The sequence below is a fragment of the Rhinolophus sinicus genome, linkage group LG02 (assembly GCF_036562045.2).
Source record: "Rhinolophus sinicus isolate RSC01 linkage group LG02, ASM3656204v1, whole genome shotgun sequence".
NCBI classification, from domain to species: Eukaryota; Metazoa; Chordata; class Mammalia; order Chiroptera; family Rhinolophidae; genus Rhinolophus; species Rhinolophus sinicus.
The window spans coordinates 157,983,249-158,010,916 of NC_133752.1; the positions used below are offsets into that span (position 1 = coordinate 157,983,249).

The window sequence follows — 27,668 nt, forward strand, 5'->3', positions numbered from 1 at the left end:
TTTTCTTCTATCTAAGATATTTCCCATCCTGCCCGAATTTTAAAGATTCTATCTCATTTTCCCTATAAAGGCAAATTTCCTACATTTTGATTTATAAGTGTGAGTGCCACGGATATATAAGGGCTTGATACATTTTTAAGTGTGTAGAACATCTTTTCGCGTAAGTTATTGCATTTCCTAATTTACATAATTGAAAAGTGGCTAAAATTCAAGCTCCTTTATTTCATTTGTACTATTTACATGGATGTTTTACATTAACCATGTGGAAAGCAGTGCTTCAAAGTTGAAGGTTTATGATAAAGATACGGGCTACTGTCTTCAAGGGTCCTGGGTGGGTCTATCTCAGCTGAAAAAATAAATATGATTAATTTATCAACAAAAATAATCAACTGGATGATAAATACGAATGCTGTGCTTATTGGATTTTTAAATGTCTGTAACATATGAGACTCATAATTCCTTTAGAGAAGCTATCTTTATGTCCTCATCTTACAGAAGGACTTAGGTTATACATGCCTATCTTTGTAACCAAGGACTCAGGGTTCTCAAGGCTTTCTCCTGCTATCTGGAATTGGAAAAGGAAAGAGTACAGTGATGTAGTAAATGTGCAGATTTCTTTCTACCCACACTTTAGCAGCTGTGTTTAAATCATGGAAGCGTGGGTCAGCTTTGGTTCAGATTTGTCTCTGCTGTTTGTTTGCTGGGATTCTGAACTCCTTTATTGCATTCTGAATTCCGCTGTGTCCAGGCAGAATTTATTACAAGGAACTGAGTTCTTGGGAAGCTACCTACCAGTGGAAGTATCACTATATTTGCCAACAGATTCGGTTTCCCACTTAAGGTGATTAAGAGATTGTTTTGGAAAAGTGTGAGAGATGAGTTTATCTTTGCTTTCTTCCTCTCTTGTGTCTTTCACTTTGATTTTAGCTGCCCCTCTTTCCTCTCTCTTCTCATTAGATCTTAAGCTTCCCCTGCTGATAATTAACTAATCCAATCAATTAGTGTAGATGAACTAGTGGAAGGTCTTTTGACTTCTCTTCCCAGAATCCTTCCTTTCCACTTAGAAAACAGTTTAAACTTTTTCTTTCCACTTTCTTAATTTAAAATTACTTCCAGTAAAAATATAAGTCCTAGCTCTTATAACCGTAAAGCTGATACTTTCTGGTTGGGAGATAAATTATCATTCTTTGTATTGTTTGTGAATGAAAAGAACATTAGAAGATAACCTTCCTAAATGTCACCACATATGGAGTTGCCCATTTGCTTACAGGTAGGATGACTATTCATTGTTGGATTTTGATGGGTTATAAAATCTGGTGACTTTAGTCAACCTGAGTTGTCATCTAATAAACTCTTTTTCCCAACTCTGTTATGCTGACCCCCAAAGTGCAGTTATTGAAATTTTGGGTCAATTAAGAATAGCTTAAAATACACATAGAACTGGAAATTTTAAAGTTTGGAAAGAAAAAAAACTATAATTCATTTTCAATTTCTCTTACCTAGTTCTTAATTCTGTCAGTAGGTCAAGGGACCTAGGTGAGTGAGATGAGAAGCTGACTTTTCACTGACGTTTGATGTGTACGGTAATGTTATAACTGTAATCTTCATTCTGACCCCATGAAATAGGCAGAGCAGGCATTATATCCATTTTACAGGTGAAGAAACCTTGACTCATAGATGTTAAATAACACATCCAGCTACCACAGCCAACTGAGAGCTAGATTAAACTTCAGGCCACCTGTGTGCTAATCTCATGTCTTTTCATTATGCAGTAGTGCCAGCCACTAGTAATCTTGTGGGAAGACTTTCAAGAAATCTTGGCTTCATTGCTCTGTAGAAAAAAACTCAAGGCCAAAATTATTTATTCAAATTTTCAGGTATAACTATATTGCATGCCATGAACAAGATTCACTTTTCTGGGACCATGAAGGCCTTAAGACTCCTCTGTTTTTGTTCCATGATTCTAGCAGGTAAGTAACTTACCTTTTGATCATTTTTTTCCTTTAACACATTTTTAATTAAAGCTTAATACAAAAAACAAAAACAGTAAATCAACTTATCTAATTTTTAATTAAATAGCTCTTGTCCTTGATGGATTTCCTATTTATTAATAATAACAATTAAGTATTTTTAGTGTATGCCAATTTATTGTGCTAGGCTGTATATATATATATATATATACACACACACACACACACATATATATGTATTATATGCTGCCTAGCACACTATATATAGATATAATTGTATACATACATATTATATACTGCCTAGCAGAATATATATATGTGTATACATATATATGTGTGTATATATATATATATATATATATATATATATATATATATATGTGTGTATCTATCTATATATATAAAACAACAGCTAGCATACCAAGAGATATGTACTAGCTGCTGATTATCAGTATTTACGTGTATTAACTGATTTAACTTCTCAAAATCCCTGAGGCAGGTTCCATTTCCATTCCTGTTCTGCAGATGAAAACACTGCAGCATAGTGAGGTAAAATACTTTGTCCCAGGACATAGCTAGTAAGTATGAGAACTGAGATTTGAACCAGATAGTGTGGCTCTAGGGTCAGTCTAAGACCTTAGCCACAATATCTACATATTATATATTACTGTATATTCTATATTAGCTTAGTAATCAGAAGAGGGACTTAGCTCAGAACTTAAAAACTAAGCTTTATCATTGTTATTTTAAATCTAATGGAGCTAAAGCTTAAAAAAGTTCTATCTAAAGTTATACAGCTTCCAAGGTATCAGAGCCATGGGTGGCCCTAGGAGCAAGTCCTACAGTCTGAGCAGAATAAGGAAGGAGAACACTGGAAGGGCAGAGGGACAGTGATGAGACCTTCAGTGACAAGAGGGAGAAATTCAATGGGGAGCTCAAGAGACAGAAAGATAGATCAAATAATAACTCAAATACAGCGTGATCTGACACACTATTGAGGATAAGCAAGGATGATGCCTAGATATCTATGCCTGTAGTTGTTCATTTAATGATATTATTTGCTTGGCTGGAGTTTTGAGAAACAAAAGTGAGATAATGGCATTTTCTATTTGTTGGAGTTGGTATTGGTATTGTGGAAAATTGTAAGGGGGAAAATTGTAAGGACCAATTCAATCATGTGATACAGAGCAGGGGTCTAACTGCGATTTCCATGCTCTGGGGCATATGTGATATTTTCCCTGGTGGTGGGCGGGTACATACAGTTTTGGAGGGTCCTGAACATTTGTGTATTTGAGTGGGTGTGTGCCTGTGTGCATCACAGTGTGTGCCTATGGGTAGCCTGGTGAAGTATAGCATCCCTTTCTTAGAATAATTTTTAAATGCATAAAATAAAATACACAGTATTGCAGGTGAAACTAATTATTGGGAAAAATTCTTATCAAATGTTTTTTTTAAATTTGTGGTACACTAATATATGTGCTTCTTTATTAATGCATTTTATAATAAGATCTTTATAATAAGATCCAGGACCTGGTATCAAAACTACCATAATTTCAAAATTATGGTGAATTTAAACAATATTATAAGATATATACATGAATATAATGTGATACAAAAATCAAAGAAGCCATAGGCATGAGTCTACAGGAGCTGAGCAGGGCTATTGAGGACAGGACATTGTAGATGTCACTCATTCATAGGGTCACCAGGAGTGGGAGTTGGTGCAACTGGATGTAACATACACATAACATCTACTTAATTTAGAGGAAATGTGTAGACATTTGTGAACTATTATTGTTAAAGGACTGACAACTGTTATCCAGTGTATAAATTATAAATGAAGGAATATATAGCAAACAGAAAAGGCAATTATATTGACCTTTGTCGAATCCATTTGTTAACATTTAGATGATGATGAGTAAACATCTCAGATTGTGGAGAAAATAAAGAATGTGCATGCTAAGACTGTTAGGAATGATACAATTGATCACTATTAGGAATGCTGCATTTTTAAGGGACAGGATTTTTGGCTTTCCTTTGTCTAGGCTGACAAATTTATAATACTGTTTAATATCCGCCAACTCTTCCCTCATACTCTTAGCACTGTGATAGAGCTTTGTTTTTTAAGTTCTACCAAAGTGTCTTGATAGTAGCTATGTTTTCTAGATATCTTTGCATTTACTTTGCCCTGTTTTCCTTCTTGGTTTAGGTCTAGTCCAGCCTGTTAGCTCAAGCTCATGCTTAGCATCTCTAGCCCCCCATCTTCGTAAAGACTGTCATCCTGATCCTGGAGCTTCCGAAGCCAGTTGTCTGGCCAGGAATTGCTGCTGGTCTCCATTGAAAACCCCAGACATGCCTTGGTGTTTTGAGAAGGTTGATTTGTGTTCTATCGTACTTGACTCCCAACGGATTGACTGTCATCCAGAGTCAGGGGCAAGTGAAGCTGAGTGTATAAGCCGGGGATGCCAGTGGTGTGCCTCTGAGAACACCACCGCGCCATTTTGCTTCTACACCTCTAAAGAAGAGGCTACTTGTGCCGCGAGATTTCCCATTCAGAAGCGCATTGATTGCCATCCTCAACCAGATGCTACTCAAGAGATCTGTGAAGCTAAAGGCTGCTTCTGGTGTTCTACAACTGTTGCCAATGTTCCCTGGTGCTTTTACCCAGCTGATGGGCCATATGGCTACACTATGAGAGGTTCACCTCAGAAAACAGCTCTAGGATGGAGGTATATATTTTCTAGAACTTTTAATAATCACTTCTACCATCTAAAATTTCTGATCTGGCCTCATTGGTTTGTTTGGTACACATATCTATAACCTCAGAGATTACGTTCTATTTTTATTTGCTGTATCCTGAGAACTCTGAGCCTTCACGGTGAATCAAAAAGCCTAAAATACATGGCTTTTTGCTTTCTAATCAGTTTTACTTCTAAATAACTGTCACAACTCCCCTACTGAAGAATAGGTTACATCTGTCTTGCTTGTTTCTCAATCAGTTTTGTGCACCCTGCCAAAGAGCCAGAAAGACTCATTATTTTGTGTGCTGGAATAATTCGTTACAAACAAGTTGGGCTCTGATAAAGCTCTTGTCTTTTATGCTATCGTATAAATCTTTTAGAAAGAAGCCTGTTCTCCTTTTTGTTGTATATCTTTTTGTGAAGCATGATACAGTACTTAATTTTCTGTGAAATGATATAGAAACTTAGAATGAACAATTGCCCTGAACAGCAACTATTGTAGAACATAAGAAATGATGCTTTAACATCATCAGAGTACTTACTCTCGTAAGTACAAAAATAACTCAATTCCAAATGATGTTTAACTTTATTAAGGAAAAAGGAATAGTCATTTTCCTTTAGTCAAGATTCTTAAGAGAAAAGCCAGATTTTATGGATCAAGTCTCACTTAACAATTTTTATTCTTGTGCCAATTTTTAGAGACTAGATCTTGAGTTTGAAGAGACTTTTCTGGGCAATGTATGGAATGTGTAAAATGATGGCATTTACTTACTCGGAGCTCAGCAAAGTGCTGTGAAAGTTGATTTTACCTCAATTTCTATTTGGAATTTATGAGCTATTTCCCTTTTACATTGCAAGACCAGGGCTTGAAAATCGTGTCAAAATGTGTTTTCCAGTCACATTTCTTACCCGGCAATGATATAAAATTGAATGATGATGCTTAGGAGTAGGGATTTGGAGGCCCATCCTCTTTAAAGACAAAGACAAGAAATGACTGTCGAGACACTAGCTAGAAGCAGAAGGGTGAGGTCTGGGCTGAGAGGCACTGGTTTATGTCAGGGTGGGAAAAGGGAGTTTCAGAAATATAATGAGTTTCAAATTGAAGAAGAGGAAAAAAAAATCATTACATTTTATTTTTATTGCTTCTGGACCTGAAGGTGCTCTGCATCAAAGACACCAGGCTATTTTATGGGCTCAAAAATAAAACTTGATTGAGCTAACTTACATTAGATGCTATTTTCTCTTATTTTAAATTTGCCCTTGGTAAGGTTTTACAGATTTTAGCAGAGACCATTATGGGAAATGTTTTGAATACAGATTAAAATCTGAACTTAAAATAAGAAGAACTCAGGATGAGTAAGAGCAATGAACCATAAAATTGAATAAAATAAAATAAAAATCAGATAAATTAAATTATAACTGTATTAAACTCTGAGACTGGGAACTGAGTCAGAAAGAGGAATTGCAAGAGAAGCAGAAGCACTCTGGGCAATTCATGAAGACTTCAAATGTCAGTGTCTTCACTCTCTGGTCTGCCTTTTCGCTTATTTGTAGTGTGTGCCCAGACTTTTACTTAACTCTGGGCCTGGGAGATCTCTTTATGTCTCAGTTTGACCATCAGATAATTTTGCTTGCTGAATTTATACAACTTCCAAATATTTATGGATTCTTTGTAAATCAGGAAAGAATGTTCCACAGCAAAACCATGTCAGTAAGTGGTGCTTCTCTATGCTAGACCAAAAATGGTTACCTAACCAAGAATTTACCTGAGGAAATGGGCTTCTCTCCTTGAATCTAACATTGGAGGGGTTGGTTGGAGTGGGTGATGGTGGTATTGAATTGGGGCTTCTACCGTGTTTCCCCAAAAGACCTAGTGGAACAATCAGCTCTAATGTGTCTTTTGGGGCAAAAATTAATATAAGACTCAGTCCTATTTTACTATAAGACCTGGTCTTATATGATATGATATGCTATGCTATGCTATGCTATGCTATATGATATGATACGATATAAGAGCCGGTCTTATATTAATTTTTGCTCCAAAAGACGCATTAGTGCTGATTGTCCGGCTGGGTCTTATTTTGGGGGAAACAGGGTAATAGCTGGGATGTGTGTGGTAGTTAGACATATATTTGCAGAGTAAAGAGGAAGGACAGAACTAGGAGGAGAGGAGCTGTGCCCAGAGCTTTGGGCACATGACTGCCCATGGATTACTTCTAAGCCTGGTTTTTAGAAGTCATTGACAGCCATCCTGACTGAACATGACTAAGGAAAAAACTTGGGTTTATTATTTCCTTCTACTAGATTGTATCAATAGCAATTAAGTCAGTTGTCCATCTTTTTTTTTTCTTTTAATTTTGTTGTTGCAGTTTTTCCTATTCTTAGAGATGTACTGGCAAGGAAATTAGTGGATTTTCCTTATTACTGTTCCAGTGTTTCAGATCTACTCCTCAGTGTCTCTGCTCTTAGTAAAACATTTCTTATCTTAATTTTCTTTTCCTTGTTAGGGTAAGTGGTTTATCTACCTGCTTATCAATATTCTTTTTACCTGAGGAATTCCACTCATTTGTAAAAATAAATATGCTTTATTTGGGCTAATAAAATGTATTTATCTTACAGGTTGACATTAAACAAACGTGACTCTATATCCCTCTTTGGAAATGATATTTCCCCAGTTGTAATGGATATAGAATTTCATACTGAGGATCGGCTCCGATTTAAGGTAAGTATAACTAATGGTCGGTATTTTTCATGAATACAAAACTTATTAATGGCAAGTTTTAAATGCTGTAACACTATTTAATTAAGTACCTCATAATATATCTTACTCTGGACGTAACTACAATTTCCCATTTCACTTATGGGTGACATTGTAATTCGATGATTAAAAAATTAATATACGCTTTATTCTATCCAAACTGTTTTAGATTTATGATCCCAACAATAAACGATTTGAAGTTCCACTCAGTATTGAACCTTCTTCAAATTTGTCTATTGACCCCAACTATGACATTGAATTTGTAGATAATCCAGTCCTTCAATTCAGAATAATAAGAAAGAGGACAAGAACAGTACTGTAAGTACTATTTACGTTAAGATTCTCTTGGTTTTGTCCTTAAAAACAACACATGCTTGGAGAAATTATGGAAGATAATGGTATTAGCAAGCTTAGAATATTAGAAATATGAAGTTTAACCTAAAGCTATGTTTTAGGGTAGGGTAGGAAAAATGTTTCATTTAACTTCTTGTTAAATTGTGTATTCAGGAGAATTGAATTATAAGGAATTGAATTGTAAGCTATTTACAGTTTTACAATTCTGTGTTCTCTTTCAAAATATGAATTTAGTTGAATTGGTACATGGTACACGTTCAGTTAATATCAGCTGTTATTTTACTGTCTTTACTATTAATCAGTGATGTTGTTTTTGAGCATTATGATAATAAAAAACACATACTTAATAATCCAAAGTAGTATTGATTATTTTTTATTAATTTGAGCCTTGTTGTCATTATGCAAAAGACTATAGTGCCAAATTTTGCTTTGAATTTCCAAGTATATCTATGTCATCCTGAACCTTCAATTCCTTTCACTATATGGCCTTGGATTAACATGAATTACAATGTGGTTATGCCTATTCAGAAAGTAAAGCTACCCTTAGTTCAATAACTCAGATGAAAGTGCCACAGCTTTTAATGTTTATGCAGCCCAGTTAGCCATCTTTATTCCATGAAGCCACACTGAGTTCCTAACTATGGTGGATTAAAAATGACCACAAATACTTTACAGCTTATCCTGGTCAAGAGGTAGAGTCTGTTTCCTCACCTCTTGATTCTGAGCTTGTCCTGTGTCATGCTTTGGCCAATAGCATGCAAAGGAAATGACATGTACTTCCAAGATCTGGCCTCAAGAGCACTTACAGCTTCCTTGCTCAGCCTCTTGGACTGTTTCTACCATCTTGTGATAAAAGGCTACATCGAAAGAGAGACCCAGCCATTTCACTTATTCTAGACATTCCAGGGGAGTCTGTCAGCTTAAAGTGTGAGGCCCTCTTCTACCATACAACCCCAAGGTGACAGCTACTTCCTTTCTGAGCACAAGCTCACCAATCCCAATTTATGCCTATATTACATTTAAGACCAGAATCATTGCCCACTAAATAGTAACACTAAATTTTGGGGTGTTTTGGAATGTAGAAATTGACAGCTAATAGAGAATATTTGTTACTCTTTAGAGTAACAAATATGCACTCTTTAGAAATGGGGTGTTATGGGTAACAGAAAAATATATCATTTATCATTGGCTTTGGGACCCAATGACAAGCAGAGGCTGGAAAAATGGTGAAAAGTTTGTTAGCAAAGCCTGGTGGGATGGTGAGCAAACTGTTAATGGAAGCTGAAAAGATGGCTACCTGTGCTTTGTACCTTTGCCTACAATAATTTGGAAGCTAGAAAACATATCTAATGAACTTGCATATCTGACAAAGGAGATTTCCAGGCATAATTTTGAAAAACATTAATTGACCTCTTTTAACTGTATATAAGTTATAGGAAGAGAGAAATAAACTAAATAAGTAACAATACAGTTTTTAAGCAGAATTTAGAAAAAAACGTAAAGAGCTCTGTATTTGCTGGTTGGAATATAAAACAGTTTCTCATCCTCAGTCCCTCTAGTCCATCAAAACATTCCCAAAGAAAGAAATGGGCTTAGGTAAAGATTGACCAGTGTGTGATTAGAACACGTTTCACCCCATAGTAGGAGACCCTGACAGTGTGGCCTGGGTGGATTTCAGAATTGCTATGGACTAGAGATTGCTGTGTGCTTCCTATTCTTTCCCTTTTTGGTTAAGAATGATGCCTCCAATTCTCCTATCATTGTTCAATCATGTATGCTGTGTTTGTGTTGGGGTGGGCCTTGGAACAAGGGGACTGCACTTGAGGAACTGCACCTGAGGAGCCTCACCATGATCTTGAGATTATGGATGATGTTATAATGGGTTGAATCTTTGGAAGATCTTAGGAGGGACAACTGTATTTGCATGTGGGTGGAATGTAAATAACTGTTGCCAGAAGGTAATATATAGTGGATTGAAAGTAGCTATAAATCCTTTTCAGCTTCTCCCATCAAGTAGTAGAATCCCTGGACTCTGGGGCCCTGTAACTTGCTAGAGATAATAGAAGTAACGTGGCAGAATAGCTGTTGTTTGATTTCTGATCCCCAGCCTTAAGAGGTCTTACAGATTTCACTCTCATGTCCTTGGAACACTTCTGCACCATATGCAGAAGCATGGGATGAAAGGCCATGTGGAAAGAGAAGCGCAGTTATCCCACCTATGCCAGCCATTTTGGCTGAGGTCCCAGATTAATCAGCCCCAGCCAACCCCCCAAATGACTGCAACTACGTGAGTAATCCCAAGCAAGAGCGGCAGAAGAACTGCCCTGGCAGTTGTGAGGAATAAGACACTATTAATGTTTTAAGTCACTAAGTTTTGAGGTGGTATGATACATAGCATTAGAAAACTGATACAATAACCTTAAAGAGCTGACTCTCAGCTGCATGTCCTTCCTCGGTCACAGAGGGCAGGGTAAAAGAGAAGTAGGGGTAACAAGCTCACAATCAAAGAAGGAAAACCAGCTCAAGCACATGCCTTACAGAACCTGGAAGTGATAGTATAACCTTATCAGGGATAAAGCAAACATTTAGAAAGAAAACATTCACTGTAGTCGAGAGTGTAGTTTTTGGGTTTGATGAACCTGGGTCTAAATCTCTGCTTTCCCATTTGGTTGCTGTATAAAATCAGGAAAGTAACTTAAATTCTCTAAGTCTAGCTTATTTTTCTGTAAAGATGGATTTTACTAAGTCTTGAATGAAGTAATATAGGCAAAGCTGTGTTCCCTATAAATGGTAGATATTGTTTTATTAGATAGTTAAAAAGCAGACTCATTCTCCTTCACCCTTTATCATAGGCACATATTTTTTCTTCTTATCAATACTTGACACTTTCTTATGAATATGTTTGTTTGTTTTATGTGTACACTATCGTCTACTAGAACAAATGATCCGTGAGGGAAGGAATTCATCTATTTATTTCACTTCAGCATCCCCAACACAGAATCCCCAACACATTGGTGCTCAATAGATATTTGTGATATACTGATTAATTGTGAACTCGAATATACTGAAAGTTCCAAACTTATATGTGTTGAGAAAGCCACACACAAAAATAATCTTCGATAATTTCACCTTTACTCCTCATCTCTCTTGCCTATACTTTCTTCCTTGAGAATGCCATGACTTTTCTGGCCACCTCTAGTCTGCATGTCTCTAAGTCTCCATTTCAAGCTTTGACTCACTCCAATTCCATGTTGTCAGTTTTCTTTCGGACAACAGGGACTTTATCATTGAGCTAGTCCTTCAGCCTTACAATGTTCAAAACTTATTTCACACTTCCACACTCCATCTAAATTTCCCAGTGTCCTCTATGGGTCCTACTTCTAGCCAAACTGGGCTACTGGCTTGCTATTTCTGGGACCCACCCTAAACTTTTCTTCCTTTCCACATTTATTCAAACTATGTCCTCTTTCTTGAATGTCTTTCTCTCCTGCCTCTGCTTATCAAAATTCTTCCCTTACATAATTCTACTTTCTTCATAAAATTTGCCTAAGTGTTATACATGGACGTAATCGCTCTTTCTTTTTCACTTAAGGAGAACCAATTCTGTACTTTTCTTTAAAATCCTATATTATATTTTACATCATATCCATTTTACCTTACTATTTAACCTCTCCTTCTGGATTTTAATTTCCTTTATGGCAGAATCAATGTCTGGTTCATTTTAGCATTTTCACATTTTTGGAACACATAGTATATGTTCAATAAGTAACTATCAGTGAATAATTGGCCATTATTCTGCAAGGACATTTTAGACATGCTGAGAAGTAGCAAGACACAATTAGATTGAGATTAGAGAAATAGGGAGTCTCATCCAAACTGAAGAGAATGCAAAAATTGTCTCAGAAAAGAGGTTGTGAACAATTCCATTAAATGTTGCGGATAGATTAAATCAGATGAAGACGGAGAATTGAATAGGGGTTATAGCAACATAGTTCATTGCTCATCTTTAAAAAAATATTTTTATTGTCGTAAGAACACTTAACATGAGACCTAAAAATCTTAACGGATATTTAAATGTACAATGCATTGTTATTGACTGCAGGTACAGTGTTGCACAGTGGATCCCTAGAGCTCATTGTTCATTTTGACAAGAGCAGTTCCAGTAGAATTTTGTGGAGGTGAAGGCCTGAGAGGTGTATCTTCAAGTGAGAATAGGGAGAGAAATGGGAAAGACTGAGAATAACCCACTCTTTCGGAAAATTTAATTTTAAGAAAGAGCGAAATGGAGTGAAAGGAGGTCAGGAAAGAGCATGCAAGGCTTTATTTTTCCCCTTAAGATGAGAAAAATAACAACGTGTTTATATTTTGATATACAAGATGGTGTGAGAAAAAAGTAGAGAAAGGCTGGAGTCCAGTGACTCCCTGGAGGAGTTAATCTGAGGAACACAGGCAGTTCATCCATCATGACAGACGAGAAGGTCGACTTGGAGCACATGGGCATAAAACAATCGACTTGGTGGCTGCTCTAGATTTAAAACCAAATTCTTTTCCAATTGCTTAGCAACACATGTTGGGGTCCTATGCATTTAGACTGAGGGCTAAAAAGGGCAGTCAGGGCGTTTTGCCTTTCATTCCACCTTTTAGGAAAATGTCCTAGCTGCCTGAGGTCTGGTTGTAGAAGCCAAGGGGGTGAGCGTTGCTTTAAAACCCCCTGTCGCTGGATAGGAGCCTGTGAAGCCCAGTTGCCCCACTCCCAATGCTCTGGTGTGTGCTGCAATCTGTGTTTGTGGTAAATATGTCCTTTATTTCCTCACCTACTCCCACTAGACAGCTTTGTAGGGAGGGCTTTCTCCAGGGATCTGACAGTTGGCATGCACCCAAGGGAGAGTGGAAGGATTGAGTTTCCTATCACGCTGTATAAAACTTTTCCCATAATATAGACTCATTACATTTTGCTGCACCTTGTGTTTTCTTCAAGTATCTAGAAAACATAATATTTTCTCAACATTCACTTGGTGTTTGTTACTGGGAATAAGGAGGAATAAAGGATATACTACCTATTGGCCAAAGGGCTAACTAGGACAGCTGGGGGAATGAAAGAAATGTAAAAGGAAGGTATGAGGACTGTAAATGGAGATTTAAATTCTGACAGGAAGAATGAGCTAAGACTTCAAGGAGGAGTGGGTTGGTTGCAGTGAAGCCTTTTTTGTTTAAGAGAACTACATAAGAACGGCACAGAAGAATAAAAAGACTGGATATCTTCTGGTTGTAAAAAGACTGGTATGGCAGGAAGTACAAGGAGGAATTAGGAAATGATTTTATAATTCGTATCAGTACACAGTTCATACGCAGCGCAGGGGAGAAAGAGTTTTCCTTAACCCTCGCAGGGTCCCTGGCTGGGTCTGAGAAGTAAACTCATAAAGACAGATTAACAGGAGAAAGGCAGACACATTTTATTGAATTTGCACATGTAATGGGAGATTTCATAAGAGAATGAAGACCTGAAGAAGTGACCAGAGCAGGAAGCTTGTGTACCTTTTAAACAAAGAGACAGTAAGTTTGTGAAGAATTGACGAAGACCAAGGGGTTGGGACTAGGGGTAGGAAATGGTGAAGGAGTAGCTAGGAAATTAAGGGGCAGTTTAATAAGATTTGTTTATGTAGATTTCTCAGCCCCTAATTCCCTGTCTCTAGTTATAAGAATGTCTTCTTTCCTTTGGCACAGGGAGGACACCTTTCACGTGGGAGATTTAAGACCCAGTTCAGGGAAGAAGGGTGAAGGGGAGGAGGGTGGAGTGACCTTCCTGCTTTTGCCATTTTTCCAAATTCTTTCAGCTTGAGATATTCAGTGCCATATTTTGGGTTAATGTGTCCTGAGCCCCATCAATAGAGAAACAGGGAAGTAGAGGTGGTGAAGGAAGAGTCCTTCCCTGTTACCCTGTTTTCTTCAATCATGTCTGACTCATCAAATACTGGCCTTGTGGTCTTTGTAGGAACTGATCTAACTCAGGTAGAAACATTCTATTTTAATCATCCCTCCAGGGCATAGTATTCAAGAAGTCTCTCTTCCCTCCATTCACTCTTCTGTCAGATATTTGATACCAACTATATGAGGACATATTCATTTTTAAGAGCTACACAGCAGTTTTAATGGTTTGTTAGTGAAAAGGCTTATTTCTATTTTACAACACAAATCCTGAGTTAGAAAATTATTTCTTTAAAAAGTATTAAAGAGATCGTTTTGGGGGTGAGGTAAGGATGCAGTAGTGCCATTGATGATTCTTTTGAAGTTCTAGGGAGATCTTTCTATTTTGAATTACAAAAGATGGCTTCTAAAAGTCTATCTCATACCAATAGCTTTTCTAAAAATGGGTTTGAACACACCAATATCAGATATCAGTTTGTAATAAATGGGAATGTCATCCTTGCAGCTTTGCATATTGAGTATTAGGAATAATGTGTTTGAAGGTGCTATGGAATGTGTACTTAACAATATCAATTGTAATACATGTGATTGGAATTCCACCATCTACTCATATATCCAAAAATATATATCTTGCCTAGACCAACTCTTTTTTTCCTCCCACATTCTAAAAAGATAATATTTCCTTGGATAAGCCATAGCCTGTGTCACTCTGCTTAGTTGAAAGAGAGATTGCATATAATGAATTAATAAATACAAGGAATTTCTTATGATAAATGCATAAGAAATGCATACGAGAGCTATCTCTTTAGAAAAAATAAGTAAAACATTAAGCAGTTTTATTTCACTTCTAATGAACTTTGATTTTTATCTGATCTACTCAGTTTTCTTTCATTTATAAACTATTTAAGGGGAAAGTAATAGGGTATTATTTTATTTTTTTATTTGGTGTTATTTTGATTTCACTTAAATTATCTTAGTTTCATTTGAACAATGAGAATGCTACATTTGAATATCATTTTTAAAGCCTAATCAACATTGCTGACATAATACTATGTCATTTTTTTACTTACTAGAGTCCTAATTTTTTTTTTCCCTACTAGTTCTAATTGTTAATGTTTAGGTAATTTCATTCAGGAAGATTTTTTCCTTCCTTTTTCTTATTTTTTAAATATATATATACATAAAAAATATATAATGTGTGTGTATATATATGTATATGTCATTGTGTATGTATATATATATATATATACATATATATACACACACATTATATATTTTTTATGTATATATATATGTCATATAGGGGTCATTGGTCATAAAGGGGAATAGAAATAGGAAAGGTTATTTGTTAATATGGTTATGAAAATCCTAAGTGATGCAGACCCTCTGTAATGGTACTAACCCTTTGAGAACATTGGGAGTTATAACAAGCAGAAGAGAGAGGACTGACACAGTTTATGTCTCTTAAATAAATTATTCCAGTCCTAGTGAACTGGTGACAACAACTCACAATATGCCACAAACTTCTGGCAACCCAGCTGTTTCAAAATAACTGACATGCAAATTCTATGGGAGATGATTAGATTCTTTTTTTCTTTTTCTTTTTTTGCTAAGGAAAAGGATATGTGTGTACTTGATAGAATATATGTAGGAGGTTGCATCCCAGGTTTGTAATTAGAATTAATGAGACCTGTAGCAGGTTGTCCTTGATTCTGCTTGCCTAATATAAACAAATGACCCTTTAGATAAATTCCCCCCCCCCAAAAAAAAAAAACCCAAACAAATTTTTCTATAAACAGTAGCCTAAACTGCTTTTTGAAGAATCATTGATAATATACTACTAAAGCTTAATTGGTACCATTCTATACATAGAAAAGTCAAAGATAAAGGATTTTTCTTAAATGATATTTTCTGAGAGCTAAAGTTACCTTTAAGGTTTATGGCAAATTGAGCTAGAAAATAATTCCTTACTCTTAAAGAATGCTTACTGTGCCTTAGAGATCGTTCCATTATTGTTATAGCTGCTGTGAAAATACTAAAATACTTCCACAAGAGTTGATAGCTATTCCCTGAGCTGTTCTGGCGTCACTCCTGCTGTTCGGTTGCCCTTCTTAGGCCCTCCACCAGCACCCCTCAGGCCTTCCTACGTTCTTGCATGTGGCTAATCCCTGTCCTCTCTGGGGGCTTCAGGTCCCTGCTTTAGCCTATGGCCCTTATGGGTTCTGATTGGTCAGCATGTGCTGAGCTAATTTTTAATAATTTGAGTGGAATCCGTTTGTATATCCTTTCTGAATGATTGCTTTGGAGTTCAAACTCTAGATAATTTCTTAAGTACTATTAATAGTGTTATATAATCTTTGAGGCTGATGCTTAATAGTCAACATAAGAGCACATTTTTCCTTCTCATTAATATTTTTATGCACTCTTTGAGGCAAATGGTTACTGTTAATATTATCAATTGATCAGAAAGCACTATGGTAGCACTTGGGTCTTTATTTCAGTTCTTTGTGACTGATTGAAATTTTTAATGAACTTTCAGGAAATTGAGGCTTTGATTCTTATATGACAGAGATTTTGTTCTGAGGCTTCTGATGACTTGAAAAATTAAATGCATTTTCTTGTTTATCAGGGTCTGAAAAACCTGTAACCAACTAAGAACACAAGAAAAAAGATAATGAAAGCTTTTTCCTATAGGAAACAGAGTCGATACACAGTGTTAGTCTTCATATACAGTACCTTACTTGCTCACAAGTTTCCCCTGAACCTTCACCTTCTTAGGCTGTGATATGTGCCCTGTTCTGCTCCTATATCAACATGTACTTGTTTATCTCCACATATGCCATTGTGTTGTAATTACCTGTTTGTTCCTGCCTTTTATGCCTCTGTATTTCTCCAGTGCCCAGTGCTGTGCTGGGCACTCAGGAATTGACCCTTGAATGAAAGAGGGAAAGAAGAGGGAGTGGAAGATAGAAAAACTGAAAAAAAAAAAAGCAACACTTTCCAGCAAACATAGGAAGTATTGCTACTTGGCAGTTATCTCCTCCAGTGTGTGAAAAACTCTCCTCTGGCAGGGAACCTAGGAGAGCCTGCCTCTCCTGTGGAAGAGCGCTAGGAACTGGAGAGCAGAAGAGGATGTGATGAGATTATGGTTGTTCTGGAAGCAGCATGGGGGCCCTCCCACCTGGGACTGCTGTGCTGTCACCGCCTCCACCACCACCACCACTCTCTCCTTTCCCTTAGATGATGTAACCCTGGCTTTCACAATGCAAACAGGAGTTCTAGGACAAATGATTTCTTTAGTCAATTACCTTTGGAAAATATCAATGAAGTCGTCAGCTCTCAGAGTCACTATGCATGGTTCCTTATTAAAAACTCTGAAAAAGTCCTGCAGAAAAGAAATCTAGCTCAGTTTGGATAACCCAACATTTCCCAAGTTTTATTTGAACACAGACTACTTTTATTTGAAGAAAGACCTACTTCCATCTCGACAGATTAAAATGTTGCACAAAAATTTGAGCAGCAAAGCTGACTGAGTCCTGGCACTATTATTTGGGTAATTTTAGGCAAATTATATACCTGCTCTTTTGGAGCCTCAGTTTCTTTGTTTATAAAATGGAATAATACTGCCTTCCAACAGGGTCACTGTGTGGATTAAATGAAATACCATGTACTATATAACACCCAGATCAGGACCCAGCATTTTGCAAATGCTCAATAATTACCATTCCCTCAGATCCCCTCACATCCTTTCTTTATTTTCTCATCCTCCTTTTAAGCTAACTTTACAAGACTTTTTTTTTTTTTTTTTGGCAAGAATTTAATGGAGAAAAGAGTTCTTTATAAAAAGCCATCCAGTCACCATCTTTCTGTTTCTCTGTCTGGCACAGGTGGGAAACAACTCTTGGAGGCCTGATATTCTCTAATCAGTATATACAAATAATGACCTCGGTTCCATCCACTTCAATCTATGGATTTGGTGAACACGAACATCCATCCTTCAAGCACGACATGAATTTTGTTAGATATGGAATGTTCTCCAGAGATCAATCACCAGCGGTAATGTGAAAATATAGATTCTTCATACTAGAAATCTGTTTATTGTAAGAGAAAGAGGATGTGTCTGATAAGAATGATTTTCTAGAAGGTGCTATGAATTGACTCTCAGAAATCATTTTGGTTTATACTTAATCGGTTATAAAGGCAAGTTTGAAAATTTGATATCCACCATCCACTCAGGTTTTTACCAGTTTACCGTTTGCCTCATATAATACGTGGCACATTCTTTTTTTCTTTTTTGGCATGTCATTAACCGCTGCTGGATCTCATTGAGATAGGATAATAAAATTATAATAAACCATAACAAACACAATGTTTCTTTTTGCTGTTGCAGGCATTTAGCAATCTCTATGGAGTTCATCCTTTTTATATGTGCATAGAGAATGATTTTAATGCTCATGGTGTTCTCCTCTTGAATTCCAATGCCCAAGGTAATGTGATTGTCTCGTTAAATTATAAAGAAGCAAATGCACAATTTAAATGCTAATTTTTGCCTTTTCTCCCTTTAAAAAATACTTATTAATTAGAACAAAATAGAGTGAGAGATTGTCTACAATTTAATATTTTGTTTCAAGTGGAAATTTTTCTGAAACATATACAATCATCCTAATAGACTGCAAAATGCTAGTAAGGCACATAGTACTAAAGACATACAATGTAAGAGATCAGAAGCCCTTGAACAAGCAATGTTAGAAATTTCACAGTAATGCAGTATTGCTGGATCTGTCATATCATCTCAACAGTATAAATATTGCCAAGGCCTCTTTTCTCACATAATTTATCTAGAAATATCTGAAATGTATTAGCACTACAGCAGCTTTTCTTAATTGTGTGCTTGAGTTTTAATCTCTCTCTCCTTTCCACATACATAGTCTCTGTTGTGTGTGTGTGTATGTATAAATGCAATGCAATATATAACTGACTTAATGAACTCTTTAGAAAAGAAACCTGTGAACACACAGAACTGGAAAATCCTGGCAGACACTTAGATGCTATCAGAGCTATCAGTATCGCCTAATATTAGATAACCAGCCTAAGTAACACCTAAATTGTAGAAATATAAAATAGTGATCTCTGCCACTTATATTATTTGTACTTATTGTCTGCTTTGCTTTGTTCTCTTCAGATGTCACTCTGAGCCCATTTCCTTCTTTAACATTCAGGACCATTGGAGGCGTACTTGATTTCTATATGTTTCTTGGCCCTACTCCTGAAAATGTCATCCAGCAGTACACAGAGGTCAGTGCAGTCCTGTAGTTCATGTTCAAGGTTTCATTGCCCTGGCTCTGAGGGAAGGGAGGAGCACTTAGCATACCTATCAATCACCAGTCCTTTAGCCTTCTCATATCATGGCTAATTGTTTCCACATCTAGGCAATGACTTCTGACTTGACTTCAGTTTTATCTCAGCTTCATTACTTCTGGTCCATCATGCCCTGTGGCACTTGACACTTCTCCCAAACAATTTAACTTTCAGCCACTTGGTTCACTGAGGCCCATAAAACTGGGTTGTGAGGAATCAATGTTGGGAGGAAAACCTCTTAATGGGACAGAACTAATGGAAAATTGTGCAGCAGGGGCCTTGGTTTCATCATTCATGCTCTCCTTTCTTTTTGCCCTTCTTTTAGATCTTTCCTTTCTAGACCCAGGCAGAAATACGCTACCTCTGTCCCCCTCCCCTCTATCTACCAGGCATTTGCCATATAGATAGTACCCAAGAGGCACTGCCACTTTGTTGCTCATCCCTCACTCAAACTGTCATTCCTCAAACGAGGTGAACTAGTCAAATACCAAAATTCACAGGGATGTTTGCAGTTCCAAATGGGATACTTGGTAACTCTGAATTTATGCTAAATGGATGAGAAAGGTGGGATGGACATGTTTTGGGCCAGGGAGGGCTTCAGCAGAGCTGTTTAAATAATAAGTACTAGAATGCCTTTTCTTATGACTGTCACTGAATCTGACCAGCAGGCAATTCAAAATGTATTGCCAAAGCCTTTGCTGTGATAATCATGGGAAGAGAAAAGGTACCTTTCCTACCAGGAGAGTCTCAGTTCTCCTAGAGACCATGGGGTGCCTGATGGAGGTTCCTGGGCCCAGCTGGAAACATGGCCTGCGCCAAAGCTTGCGGCTTCCGAAATCCCACAATGATGCCTCATTTCTCTTTCCCACAGCCTACAGAAGCTTCTCCATGGGGTTTAGAAAAGATGGGATTGAGAGTGAGGACCAGAGGGGATTGAAGAGAGGGCTATAGAAAGCTGGAAGGAATGGCCTTCCTCCTGTCTCTTGCTACTCTCTTGATTCAGTCCTCCTTGATTCTAGTGGAAGCCAACAGCAGAGGGTTGGGAGATGGGAGTGCCGACCCGACCCACCCAGCACCTCTGCCTAGAACAGCTGTGGTTCGATTCTAAAAGCCCTTAGAATAGCTAGCCAAGGTGATGACAAAAATTAAGCAAAAGTTATTCCCCATAACCTTGTCTCCTGAGCAGTCCTTCACTTCCCTAAAGAATGGATCCAAAGCTCACAGCTTTAAAAGACATAAACTTTTTTCTTTCATTTTATTTTCAATCTATTGTTGATAATACAAATTTTCCTTGGTATTCTAGAGGAGGTGATGACCTGGTTATATACATCTGTATAGCTTGAATTTCAAGAAAGAATATCCATACCAGGTGGTATGGGTTTGAATCATGCTGTGTGATCTTGGGCAAGTTACTTAACCTTCCTGTGCCTCTCATGTCCTGCATCTGTAACATAGGGATAATTATAGTACCTGTAATTCATAGGGTTACAATTAAATGCAATAATAAACATAAAATACGGGTAAATCACCCATGAAGCTCTGATATATTCCAAACAATGGTACTTACCTTTTTAGACCTCTTTGTAGCTGCTGACTGCTGTCCTTGAACTCCACTTGCAAGGCTTTTGAAACAGTGTTTCCTGGGTCACCTCTAACCCCTCTGGCTTCTTTTTTGACGAATGTTTTATGCGCTCCATAAATGTCTGTATTCCTCCAAGTTCTGTACTCTTCAAAAAGAACAGTTTCCCAGCAATGACATCAACCACTATGCATGCATGCACTGATGAGTCACATGTCCCCATCTCCAACCCAAAGCTTTTCCCTGAACTCCAGTATATTTCTTTCTGTCTATTCAAAATGTAAACTTCAGGTCCCACAAGCATCATAACACATTCTATGCAGAATTAATAATCTCTTCTAAACTTCTTACTTCAACTAGAATTCTGTTATCATCTTCCCAGTTAATGGAATCATCAAGAACCTAGCCATCCAAATAAGAAACTTAAAAGTTATCTTCTCAACCCTTCATTCTCTGCAGCCCATGGAGGGAATCTGTTAATTTATTTTGTTTCCTTCACTCTCAGCCTTACCTTTCATCTTTTCTCCCCGGAAGTTTATAATATCTGGGGAGCTGGTTTTCCTACCTCCTGTTTGGTTTTCCTACAGGCTATTCTTTATTCATACTTTTGCCAGGAGGATACTTCTAAAATGCAAATCCCATTTACACTCCTATTAAACATCTAACCATTATCCAAAGCATCGTTGTCAAATAGAAATATATTGCAGGACACATATATAATTAAAAAATTTTTAGTAACCAATTAAGCATAAAGAGAGGTGAAATTCATTTTAATGATATATTTTATTTTACCCTCAATATCCAAAACATTATGATTTCAACATATAATCAATCAAAAAATAATAATGAGGTGTTTTACCTTTTTTTTTTTTGATACTAAGTCCCTGAAATCTGGTATGCATTATTTTATACTTACAACACATCTTAATTTGGGCTAGCCACATTTTAAGTGCTCACAACTACATGTGTCTAGTGGTTTTCATACTAGTCTGCATGTGACCAAAAGGTAAAACATCCAAATTAATTTGCATGGCTTATGAAGGCCCTTAATTATCTGCTTCTGTCCTACATCTATAGCATCATCTCCCATCAACTTCTTTCTAAACTCTATACTCCAGTCCTATTGAAAATTGTCAAGGCCTGCTATGTTCTCAACATCCATGCTTTCCCTTTACTTGGAAGAGCATCCTGTCTCGTCTAGTTGGTTATCTTCTTGCTCTTTACACCATCTTCTCTGTAAACACAATATGAACCCAAGCTTCTTTAGCCAGTGCCGTCTAGTCCTGCCTTTCCAACCCGTCCAGGTCATCTCTCCAATCCTGTGAAATCAGATATTGTGGAATTTATCCTGGGTTGGCATGAGGAAGATGCATGTTTGAATCAGTTTTTTCATTTCCTTGCTTTAACCCATATTCTGAGCAATTTATTTTTATTATTTTGGCTACAATTTATAAACCTACTTTTTTATAACATGAACATTCAAAGCCTCATGAAATTATATTATGCATAGTTGTCTTATATTTCTTTTATAATGCTAAAATTACAACAAAATTAATCTTGAGAAAAGGAAAGTGTGAAATTTCAATTAATTACCTTAATCATTCTTTATTTAATTAATTTGTCTTTATTCTTTAGCCATAACACAAATGATTTATAACAAGTTTCTAGCATACTGGGACATTATTAAAAATCTTCATGTATATTATTAAAAAAGAACGTCTACATTTCTAAATAAGTATATCCATTGTGAATATTCTGGATTGTTTACAATGAGGTCAAGGAATATTTTTCCAAATAAGTTTATTTTTAATTACACAGGTAGTATGGAGATTTGTTTTCCATGTAACAATCTCAAATGATGCAGAACTATATTTCCAAATCTTCTTGCCTTTAGCAGAAACAACCACTTTTAATATTCCTTATTATAAATATCACTCACTAGAATGGTACAGTTGTTACAAAGGATAAGCCTACATGATATATCATAATCACCAAAGCCCATAGTTTACGTTAAGTTTCACTCTTGGTGTTGCACATTTTATGGGTTTGGATAAATGTATACTGACATATATCCATCATTATAATATCATACAGAGTTATTTTCACCGTCCTGAAAAATCATGGTTTGATAACTTACTTGTTTTTAGCACTGAATAATATTCTTTTGTCTGGATATACTGCACTTTATTTACCCATTTACTTACTGAAGGACATACCAGTTGTTTACAAATGTTGGCAATTATGAATAAGTTGCTATAAACATTCATGTGCAGGTTTTTGTATGGACATGTTTTCAGCTCCTTTGGGTAAATACCAAGGAGTGCAATTGTGGTATCATATGGGAAGAGTATGTTTAGTTTAGTAAGAAGCTACCAAACTGTCTTTTGAAGTAGCTGTGCCATTTTCTATTCCTACTAGCAATGAGTGAAAGATCTTGTTGCTCCATATCCTCACCAGCATTTGATGTTGTGAGTGTTCCAGATTTTGGCCATCCTAATATGTGTGCAGTGATATCTCATTGTTGTTTTAATTTGCATTTCCCTGATGACATATGATGAGGAGTATATTTCAGGTGCTTGCTTGCCATCTGTATATCTTCTTTGGTGAGGTAACAATGAAGGTCTTTGGACCATCTTTTAATCAGGTTGTTTATTTTCTTATTTTTAAGTTTAAAAAACTCATTGTATATTTTGGATAATAGTCCTTTATCAGGTGTGTGTGTTTTACAAATATTTTCTTCCAATCTGCGGCTTGTCTTCTAGTTCTCTTGGTTTAAATATAATTGCCTTTTGAAAAGCAAAAGTTTTTAACTTTAATGAAGTCCAGCTTATCAATTATTTCTTTCATGGATCATGTCTTTGATCTTGTATCTGTCTTCTTTTTTAAACCTATATCGACTTGTATTTAAGTTGATTTTAATATTTCCCTATCACAGAGAGTGGAGCAAGAAATCTTGTTCAAATGTCTTTGGGCACATGTATGCTTCTGTAGGATACATTCCTATAGGTGAAATGAATAAGTCAATAACATACCTATTTAAAATTTTGATAAATATTGCTAATCTCCAAAAAAACAAAACAAAACAAAACAAAAAGTTCCGATTTCCATTTGTACCCAGAATATAAAGGATGGGAACCGGATTTTAAGACACTGTAATCTGTTGGTGGTTAAGAGCACTGGGTTCAGGCATAGGAAGAACTGGTTCCTATTTCTCTTTTGGATGTCCTAATTAACTCTGTGACACGGCATGGATCACTTAATTTTCCTGTCTCACTGGGTCCTTTAACATGTTACTTCTTAAATATGCTAGTAGATAACAGCTTCTAACCTTGGCTTTCAGAATTTAATGTGCTTAATATGCAATTTACTACATTTCTAAATCAATCTGATAAATCTTACACTTGCCTAAATTCCTTTATAATGGAACCAAACGCAGAGAGAGGCTAAGGCCTCCAAGATCCACTCAGATTCTCGGAAGCCAGCTCTGCACTGGGTGTTCTGCTGCCTGGATGCTACTTTGGCTCAGAGACTGCTGTTGGCTGAGTGTCTAAAGCCAGGAGTGAGTCCAGGCAGGTGGCAATCAGTTACAAAGAAAGGAGCAGGGTCAAGGTGTGGCACAAGTCCACTTGAGGAGCATTCGAGCACTGGGGAGAAAATGCTGTGTTACCAGACTAACCTGTTTGTCAGTATTCACAGGTGGAGATTTTTCCATAATGAAATTTCCATAATACACGAATTTTATTTCCCATACTTGTGCCAGAATATGATTCAACCAGTGACTCAAATTAACACTGTCTTTTACCAACGTTATTATTACCACTGGAAATTTTAGTTTGGTTTAAATACAATGGTACTGGGAAGTGGCAGAGACAAAATCAACTGCTTGGGCCAACCTGATTCCAGGTTTTGCTGGAAAAGTGAGAAAGTGATTAGAAGATCAATTGCACCTATTTTCTTTCTCCCTTTCAAATACGCATTTCAAAGGGGACTGGAGGTGGGGTGTGTGTGTTGGGGGGGTTGGTGGTGTGGTGAGGGATATTCAAACTACAATTCTGAGACTGTAAGGAAGATTGCTAAGTGACACTAGTATGTGGCAGGTATTTTTTTAGGCTACTGGTTCTTCAGTGTTGCTATACATCGGAATCAACTGGTTTTGAAAAAGGATTGACATGAGATGGCAGGTTGGGGGGTGTAGGGAACTCCTAGAGGTTCCGATTTAATTGAACTGGCGACCAGCCTGACATCAGAATTTTTAAACTCTCTCCAGGTGATTCCAATGTGCAGCACAGAGGCCAGTGTTCTAGTCTTATGCCACCCTATACGGTAGCCACCAACCCCATGTGGCACTGAATACTTGAAATGTGTCCAGGTCAACTTGAGACATGTGCAAAGACTAAGTACAGAAAAAGAAACTAAGATTAATAATTAATATTATTAATATCACATTTTAACAAATAGCATATATTACACATTAACTTAATATTATATAACAACACTATTATTGGCATTATATTAATAATTATATGTTAATAACAATAAAGTACTATTTTATGTGGATTACATGTTGAAACAATATTTCAGATATATTGGGTTCAATATAATATATTACTAAATCTAATTTTACCTGTTTCTTTTTACTTTTTTATATGTGGTACTAGAAACTTTTAAATTACAAATGTGGCTAATATTAGTGGCTTGCATTATGTTTCTGTTGAACAACACTGTGTACCATCAGCTTAGGTGAGATCTCTGATACCACTTGTGTATTCCCATAGTAGGAAGATCCAGGAGACTGATTAGAAGGGAGGGATAAGTTCCACTTCATGTTTGGGACAATTTCTATTCTTTATGACCACAAGAAATCTGTTTCCCTGTAAGATCTAGTCAGTCAGCCACTTTGGAAATATAATTGTCAACATAACGTCATCTGTAACTTCTTCATTTACCTGTTGTAATGTCAAAGTAAATTCATGAAAATTTTTATTTTTTTAAAGTAAGTTTAAAAATTGCAAAGAATATTATTCTCAAAGTGTCCTCTTCTATGCTTAAAGCTCTTTATTAAATGACTGACTTCTTCCATGGAAAATGTAATGAGTGTGGAAAGAAATTCACTGATTTCTCCAATGAGGAAGAAAAATCATGTGATCTTGAATCCTAGGGCATCAGATAGACTTTTTTTTTTAAATAAAATTTTTATAGCAAGAGAAAATTTGAGAGGCATAGTAATATTTGTCCAATTTTTCCAATCTGCTAGGAACTTTAAACTCTCCATTTTTCTTGGTAGCCAGTCCTATTTCCTAGCAGTGGAAAAGCTAGAAATCAAAATTTCCTAAGAACAAATTTATAGGGATATAGGATTTATCCAAAATTTATCTGGCAAGGATATCTGTGAATGAAATCTCCCTTTTGTTAGATAACTAGTGCATTGCTTTGTAAAATTTGAAATTTTAATAATGTTTACCTTACTCACTTCAAGGCTTTGCTTACCTGTCCCTTTCTGAGAACATGTACGTATATGAAAAAAAGGTACAATTTCTCTGCGGTTTACATTCTCTTCTTGCTGTGCTTCCCTCTTCCTTCAATATCTCTTGAACTAGAAATTGAGGAAAGGCGCAAAGCAGATGGTTTTGGGGGAAGATTTATACTATTGTCTGTGTTCCCAATTTTATAGTTCTAAAAATAATCTAGCATTATAAAAAGGAAGCTGTAGTTCACATTTATGTGCAGGATTGAAGGGACAAAAAATAGCTGAAATTTGTGACACATAAGTAAAATTTTTCAAGGAATTGTTGGAAATGATCCACTTTGCTCAATGGTCACCAAGAAAATCGTCATTAAAGGCATCATGCAGACTTTAGAAAACCAAAAGTAAAGCACATGGTAGTACATCAGTTTGGAGCCTAAGTCTTCTGAGTATTTTTGATTTGGAGTATTTTTCTTTTTATGGTTATGATCTGGGAAAGCTTAGATTTCAGAAGTCTTACAGTTTTAATCGGATTATACGTCTTCAAAAATGCCTTCTAAACCTTGCTTTAAAAAGGCTGTGATGCTACATGGAAAGTATTAAACTCCTGATATGGATCTATTAGGGAGTTAGATTTCCTGACATATATAGTTTCTACTCTAAATCTTCTATATTTCTTCATTCTTTTCACTATTTGGTATATATGTAGCTCAAGTGCCTAGAGTCTCCAATATGCCTCAGTTTTGAGTGAGCTTGCAAATGAGCAATTGGAATTTTTGGAGAAGGGAAATCGTAGGTAGTTCATTGTTAGGCTCAGAGAGACCTCAACTGTTGAATCTTTGCTTTTCTATATATATGATTCACATGCATTTGGTCAATTGATGTACCTGGTCCAACCTTCAACTTTATCTTTAAAATTCAAGTTATAACTTTCCCTTACATAGTTTTTCTCAAGATTAAAGGTACCGTATTTCCCCGAAAATAAGACCTAACTGGAAAATAAGCCTTAGCATGATTTTTCAGGATACTCGTAATATAAGCTCTATCCCCAAAATAAGCTCTAGTTAAGATCATCAGCCAGACGGACGCATTTAGTATGTCCATTGCAACACACGACAGATGTATTGAATTATAAAATAATAATAATATATAATTAAATATAAGTAAATACTATTATTGACATTAATACGTAAAATAAATGATAATATAAATTACAATTAAGTATTGGTAAATACCCAAGTGGGCACCTTTGGACGAGAGGTAAATGTCTTTGTAAACAGATGAACTTGAGACTTATTACCAAATGACCAATTGGAGTACAGACACAACCCATGAATAACGTGCACACTTGATAACGAATGGACGTGGTTGTGTTTAATATGAATCTTCATAATTCAACACATCGTGTGTTGTAATGGACGTACTTAATGCACTCGTATGAAATAAACGTTTTCTGAATTTTGGTGCCTGAAATTTTTCATTGCTTTTGTGTGGACCATCATTCTTAACTGTTATCAGT

General features: G+C 36.4%; 1 protein-coding gene across 1 annotated transcript in view; it reads left to right on the plus strand.

Moving 5' to 3' along the window:
• Positions 1 to 1,895: 1,895 nt before the first annotated feature.
• LOC141570120 (sucrase-isomaltase, intestinal-like) overlaps positions 1,896 to 27,668 on the plus strand; it is an 81,054-nt gene continuing 55,281 nt past the window's right edge. The window contains exons 1-7 of the mRNA XM_074325837.1: positions 1,896 to 1,970; positions 4,180 to 4,699; positions 7,331 to 7,433; positions 7,639 to 7,787; positions 17,636 to 17,804; positions 18,139 to 18,235; positions 18,931 to 19,043. Of these exons, the coding sequence (XP_074181938.1) occupies positions 1,898 to 1,970; positions 4,180 to 4,699; positions 7,331 to 7,433; positions 7,639 to 7,787; positions 17,636 to 17,804; positions 18,139 to 18,235; positions 18,931 to 19,043 (1,224 nt within the window). The 5' untranslated portion in view covers positions 1,896 to 1,897. The remainder of the gene's footprint in view (positions 1,971 to 4,179; positions 4,700 to 7,330; positions 7,434 to 7,638; positions 7,788 to 17,635; positions 17,805 to 18,138; positions 18,236 to 18,930; positions 19,044 to 27,668) is intronic.